At 34.9% G+C, this 7,559-nt stretch overlaps 1 protein-coding gene across 1 annotated transcript in view; it reads right to left on the bottom strand.

The window, feature by feature from the left end:
- LOC106472033 (dihydroxyacetone phosphate acyltransferase-like) overlaps positions 1 to 6,987 on the bottom strand; it is a 22,589-nt gene extending 15,602 nt beyond the window's left edge. Inside the window, exons 1-2 of the mRNA XM_013932662.2 lie at positions 6,864 to 6,987; positions 5,381 to 5,584 (exon numbers count right to left, since the gene is read on the bottom strand). Of these exons, the coding sequence (XP_013788116.2) occupies positions 5,381 to 5,584; positions 6,864 to 6,966 (307 nt within the window). The 5' untranslated portion in view covers positions 6,967 to 6,987. The remainder of the gene's footprint in view (positions 1 to 5,380; positions 5,585 to 6,863) is intronic.
- Positions 6,988 to 7,559: the final 572 nt, after the last annotated feature.

Consider the following 7,559-nt stretch of genomic DNA (forward strand, 5'->3'; position numbering starts at 1 on the left):
TACTAATAAATCAATACCATAACAATAGTTGTTACTAATAAATCAATACCATAACAATAGTTGTTACTAATAAATCAATACCATAACAATAGTTGTTACTAATAAATCATTATCATAACAATAATTGTTACTAATAAATCAATACCATAACAATAATTGTTACTAATAAATCAATACCATAACAATAATTGTTACTAATAAATCAAGACCATAACAATAATTGTTACTAATAAATCAATACCATAACGATAATTGTTACTAAAAGGTCAATACCATAACAATAATTGTCGACTTAAAAAACAACAACAAAAAACAAACAAACAACAACCTAAAATCATTACTAAATAACAAAATATGTAGAATCACACGAAACATCATTTATAAAGCTATGTATAATAACTGCCCAGAGTCCTACATCGGAGAAACCGAAAGAAAACTGGGAACCAGATTCGCCGAACATAATAAAAAAATGTTCTATGTTTACCATATTATGATTTTTTTTTAGTTGTCACAATATCCGTTGACAAGAGGGAATCCTAAATAGCCGCAGCACTTGAAATTCTTTGTTATCTGCTCTAGCCGTCCCTAATTTAGCAGTGTAAGACCAGAGAGAAGGCAGCTAGTCATCACCACCCACCGCCAACTCTTGGGCTACTCTTTTACCAACGAATAGTGGGATTGACTGTCACATTATAACGCCCTCACGGCTGAAAGGGCGGGCATGTTTGGTGTGACGGGGATTCGAACCCGCGACCTGCAGATTTCGAGTCGAGCGCCCTAACCACCTGGGCATACCGGGCCCTGAAATTCTTTCAGGCAGGATTAAAATTACCTATCTAATCAAAAATACCTTAGGTGTGAAAAAAAGGAGGTTTTACACTGTGCAAAGTAGCAAATGTCAGGTTTACACTGTGCAAAGTAGCATCTAAGAATGAATATCTTGTTGTTTTTTAGTCTTTTAAAGAACCAGCAAGCGATGAGTAAGTAATTCCTGGTAAAACGTTAATACAGAATTGATTTTATATCTGGTAAAATATACCAACTGTAATTTATTTATTGTCAAGTGACGTACACGTTCCTGGACGTTAGACCTCCAAAGTTTGGCTAAAATTCAAGAAACGAGAATCGCAACGTTACAAAAAATAATAAATCCCTATAACCTTAAAATGGTCATGTCCTTAGCATTTACGCAGACATTGTTTGAGTTCAATGCTTAATGTTGAGGACCTAGAAAGGGAGAATTACATTGTTAGTGGAAGTGGGATATGTAAGCTTACAATGTTTCTTACACTCTTAGTAAATATGTAAAGATATATAAAAATTTATGTTGTTGTTTGGCGCTGTATTGTTTTTAAATTTCTATGCACGTTGAGTCTGTGTTCTTAAGTTAGAAAGTTGTTCGAGGAAGCTATTAAGATCTTCTCGTCCTAGTTACTCAAGGAACTAGTTCATTCAATTATGGTATCACAAGCACTTTTTCGCAAGAAAGATTGTTGTAACATAGCGCATATTGTATAGAAATTGATAGTGATCTTTCTTACTGGCACGTCAGGTGATACTCAAGGGATACAACGATAACAACATCCCTTGTTTTGCAATGAGAGTGACCGTCCCTCACGTGTGCGGCTCCTGACTCAAAGAAGAATGGTATAGCTGTTTTTCCTATATAATGCCATGTTTTCTCAGTCTGGAACAAAATGATAGGGAAGATTGAAACATGTACAGATCATTTCCAGCATAGGTGCTAAAATTCACTTACCCTTAAAAATCCTTATTATGTTCGTCATTATTGAAAATAAAGGTTGTTTCACTGTATGTTACGTTAGGTCCACGTTTTTTCTTTATAATACGCTCAGTCGAGTTTTAAAGAATTCAGATCTCGCTTCGCAAAATATTTCCTGGCAGTTATTTTGCCGCTTCTACCCGATTACTTGAAGGTAAATCAGAAAACACCATTGCATTAAAGTTGATAGCGAAATATGTCTACGTCTTTCTTGTGACAAATGTAACGACTTTCAGGCCTAATCTTGAGATTATATAGCTATGTCATTCTTGTGATATATGTAACAAGTTTAAACCAAGTATCGGGGTTATATATCTACGTCTTTCTTTTAACAAATGTAGCGGTTTTAGGCCTAATCTCGAGGTTATATATATCTACGTCTTTCTTGTGATAAATGTATCGAGTTTAAACCAAGTATCGGTGTTATATATCTACGTCTTTCTTTTATCAAATGTAGCGGCTTTTAGGCCTAATCTCGAGGTTATATAGCTACGTCTTTCTTGTGATAAATGTAAGTAGTTTACACCCAATCACTGGATTATATTGTTCTAGAAAATCAATTCATTATAAATACATTTCTTTAAATGCTACTTGCATGTTGAGTAGTAAAGATCTACATGAATATCATACGTAATAAAAATACGACGTAGAATAATAATGTCTATTGCGCTACCTTTTTCTTCTTTTGAATCGCAAGGCCGCTACAACCTTAGATGCTGTTACACCATTGGTTATTCTAGGGAAGATGTACTGCCCATCTCTTCTCCAGGTTACTGTCCCTAATGCTGTTACACCATTGGTTATTCTAGGGAAGATGTACTTGGTGGCGCCCATCTCTTCTCCAGGTAACTGTCCCTAATTTAGATGTGAAAGACTGTTACACCATTGGTTATTCTAGGGAAGATGTACTTGGTGGCGCCCACTTCTTCTCCAGGTAACTGTCCCTAATTTAGCTGTGAAAGACTAGAGGGAAGGCAGCTAGTAAAACAACAACACCCAACGCCAACTCTTATGCTTCTGTTTTACCAACGAATAGTGGGATTGGCCGTCACATTATAAATTCCACATAGCTTGGCGACGGGAATTTAAACCCGCAATCCGCAGGTTCTGAGTCAAGCGCCCTAACAACCAAGACATGCCAGATCCCACGCTTTCGCGAGGGAGCAAAATAAGTTTGGTTTTTTTTTCTTTTGGACGGATTTTTAATATACAGTGTTTAAATTGCTTTTCTTAACTTTCGTAACGTGATTCGCGGTTCCTTGGCATCGCATACAAAATACGTTGTTTATTTTGATAAATAATAAACTTAAAGGGAAATGATAAAGTTTGCTTTCACTGATGTGTGAAATTTCCCTGGTGTCATACAATGGGAGTCGGTAAAGTCTAGTAATTAGGAGAATGTGCCACGAGATAACACTATGTCAATAGCAGTTGAGGGTGGGGGTGGAACACAGTATGTACTAAAAAACTATGTTGCGTCAAAACCATTATAAAATATGAAATGTAAAATAATGTACTGGTGCAATGTAAAATATATTCTTAATAAGTTTGTTGTTTAGTACGATATATACCAAACTATATTGTTGTTGTGTTTGTTTGTTGTTTATTATGTTAGTACGATATATACCAAACAATATTGTTGTTGTATTTGTTTGTTGTTTAGTACAATATATACCAAACTATATTGTTGTTGTGTTTGTTTGTTGTTTAGTGCGATATATACCAAACTATATTGTTGTTATGTTTGTTTGTTGTTTATTATGTTAGTGCGATATATACCAAACTATATTGTTGTTGTGTTTGTTTGTTGTTTAGTGCGATATATACCAAAGTATATTGTTGTTGTGTTTGTTTGCTGTTTAGTGCGATATATACCAAACTATATTGTTGTTGTGTTTGTTTGTTGTTTAGTGCGATATATACCAAACTATATTGTTGTTATGTTTGTTTGTTGTTTATTATGTTAGTACGATATATACCAAACTATATTGTTGTTGTGTTTGTTTGTTGTTAACCACAAAGATACTCATTGGACTATCTGTACTAGCCACGGGTATCGAAACCCGGTCTTGAGATTTATCGCTACGCCAATGGGGGTGGGATTGTGTTAATTCCTGAATGTGTTCACAAATTGGAGCGAAAATCAATATGTCTTCAATATTGCCTAATCTCAAGAGTTTAATATTTTGATATATTTTTATGTTTATCCATTTCACATATATTAAAATTTTCTAAGTGATAATCCTCGTGTAATCAGTATCAGCAACAAGATAATTAAGTCCAGATGAGGTGGTGAAAAATCAAACTCGTATGTCGTGAACCACTATTGTGGTTCCTAATAGGGATCGCACAAAACCCTAACAGAATGTTCAGACAAAAATCACTTTAAACAGTAAAGATCCGGTTCAAACAACACTTTAAAACTTTTACTACTGACTGCTAAGGCTGTACACATATAAAAATGCACATAAAGCACACGTGTTAGACTTACAAGGAAAAGAAAATCCGCTCAAAACGGCTCGTTTGTAATTCTTATTATTATTCTCTTGCCAGCCTACAGCAGAAACGGTTCGGTATATTGCACCCAAACCTTTTGTAGAATACTAGATAAGGTACTGTGAAGGTCATAGGGGTGTTGAAAAGTAGATTTGTTTCTTCTATATTTTACATAAGCTAAAAAACATCATAATTCTAGTGTAAACGATGTTATCATTACCCCTTGAAGTTAGCTTTTGTACATAAATTGTTGTTCAATTAAGAAGTTTACATACAGGGTGAAATAGGAATTACCAGCCAGTAATAGACGAACATAGATGAATGTAACATGTAGATACTCAATGCTTTGTACACTATACAATTGATGTCTTTATGGAGCCAACCCCTATATTATGTATGAAGTGAAGAAATAAAAAAAATCAATACACATAATATTAAATTTTATTAAACACATTCGTAGAATAATTACCCTAAAAGACAAGGAGGTTTATTTAAAGCGATGCTATGCTTTCATATATAGAGCATTTAGTTACACGGAAACCATAAATGCTCACTATATTCTCAAACAAATCTCCATGGCAATCTCCAGCTGCAGTTTATCATTTTACATCTCGAACTAATGCGATCAAATAATCAATAGCTACAGTAAATCATCATGAACTGTACCAACTAGATACTAGCTATGTTTATTATCATTACGATGTATAAGATTAGCTACCATATCAAGCGATCTTTTGCCCATAGTTGACCATAAAAAACCAAAGATAAATAAAAAATTGAGAACTTAAAAATCTGCAAATAGGGATCATAAAATGTAAAGAAACAAGGCTGGAGATACTGTAGACATTATTTACTCAAACTACAAACCCTTATTTTGGCTCCATCAAATGTAATTCTAGGTAACAGCATGGAGCCAAAATAGGAGCTTGTTCACTTTGAAATTACGACGACGTACGTATATATAAGTGTTTAATAACTTGTACCAGGCCGTATCTGTGTTTGTAAGATATTCCTGTCAACCCACTGAAAACTATAAGCAACTAATAACATTTGATATATATAAAAATCCATGGATCAAACCAAGTTAACAAGTTAACTTACCAAGTTTGGGATTCAAGGATTTGGCTGTCCTACTGCGTGTACCTTCCAAGAAAAACTCCAGAGGAGCCTCGCCCCCTAAGAGTAGGCTTTGAACGTATTCTGTAAAGACAGCCCAGTACAATCTGTCTTCTCCAAAGCTACGCCTGATGAAGAACGCCCCAGAGTTTCTCAAGAGTTTGCTGAGGAATTGTAGACCAAGGAAATCTAAACATGGCCACGTTAGAATAAAAACTTAAAGGATGTAATCATAATATATGACATAAGTAATAATGATTAGTAAATATTAATGTAATACCTAAAGTAATTGTGTATGTAAGGGTGTATTTATTCCATAACGATAATACTATATAAACGTCACAAGTAAGTACTTAAAGCACGTGTGCTTCAGTCCACCACAGACCATGTAAAATGTGTCTTATAAGAGTGACGTTGACGTCGTCTATACGATTTCATCCAATCATAGACTATCTAAAATATTTCTTATAAGATTGACGATTGCATCATCTATGGTTTAGTCCAATCATACGACTTGTGAAAGTGACGATTTACATTATCTGTAAATCATTACAATCGCAGATCATATAAAATATATCTTATAAGAATGACGGTGACGTCATATATGGCTTAGTCCAGTCACGAACCAAGTACTTGTCAAACTACCTGTATCGGAAAAACACGGTTTTCGTTTCTTCCAAGAAAACTAACAGTCACACTTCATCCTGTACATGTTATTTCTCTTATTACAAGTTTTCTTTGAAACTGAAAAATTATCCTAAGTTTAATAACTTGTTCAAGTCAATGACAGTCAACACTTGTTGATGGTGGTGCTATACAGTAACTTTAATAACTTGTTCAAGTCAATCATAGTCAACACTTGTTAATGGTGGTGCTATACAGTAACTGTAATAACTTGTTCAAGTCAATCATAGTCAACACTTGTTGATGGTGGTGTTGTACGGTAACTTTAATAACATGTTCACGTCAATCACAGTCAACAGTTGTTGATGGTGGTGTTATACAGTGGTACCCTCTTTCTAAACACGAGTTTTGTTGCCCACTCCCTGCACGTCATGTAAAAATAAAACAAGGCTTAAAATGGTACATAGTATAAGGAAAACAGTTTCAGTTTACTCACCAATTTAGTGTGAAGAATGAGCTTGATTTTGGGATAAGATGAGATCCACTCTTGGCTGAATTTTAAATCTGTACTTTAAGGTATAACTTATATTTAGCCATAGTGGCACGCCTCCCCTACCGACTCTCTATCCCCACCCCTAGGAGGTGCATCCCACAGTTTACACACACCACACAATCTTCAGAAATAGCTCTTTGTGGTGTATGGCCATCTTTTTACTACTGTTATCACTTAACATATAAAATAAACTGGATCTAGTTGGATTATCTTCTGGAACGTGAAGGCTCCCTGCAAGGTTTTCTTTTGATGTTCAAAAAATCAAAAACAAGAAAAAAACGTGAGACTTACCCAGACCTGCAGCGATGACAGGCAGAGGGAGATTGAACTGGTAGCAAACATACGAAGTGAGGAGAAAATCCATATAACTTCTGTGCGTAGGCATTAGTAACATAGGATATAATTCACACGCGTGCTTTAGCTAGAAGAAACAACAACACAGTGGATTTATATTAGTAACACAGGATAGAATTCACACACGTGCTTTAGCTAGAAGAAACAACAACACAGTGGATTTATATTAGTAACACAGGATAGAATTCACACACGTGCTTTACCTAGACGAAACAACAACAACACAGTAGGTGTATATTAGTATTACAGGATAGAATTTACATACGTGCTTTACCTAGACGAAACAACAACACAGTGGATTTATATCAGTAACACAGGATAGAATTCACATACGTGCTTTAGCTAGAAAAAAACACAGTAGGTTTATATTAGTAACACAGGATAGAATTCACACACGTGCTTTAGCTAGAAGAAATAACAACAACTCAGCAGGTGTATATTAGTAACACAGGATAGAATTCACACACGTGCTTTACCTAGAAGAAACAACAACAACACAGTAGGTGTATATTAGTATTACAAGATAGAATTCACACTCGTGCTTTACCTAGAAGAAACAACAACACAGTAGGTGTATATTAGTATTACAAGATAGAATTCACACACGTGCTTTACCTAGAAAAAACAACAACA

This window comes from Limulus polyphemus, unplaced genomic scaffold (genome assembly GCF_000517525.1).
Source record: "Limulus polyphemus unplaced genomic scaffold, Limulus_polyphemus-2.1.2 Scaffold5032, whole genome shotgun sequence".
NCBI classification, from domain to species: domain Eukaryota; kingdom Metazoa; phylum Arthropoda; class Merostomata; order Xiphosura; family Limulidae; genus Limulus; species Limulus polyphemus.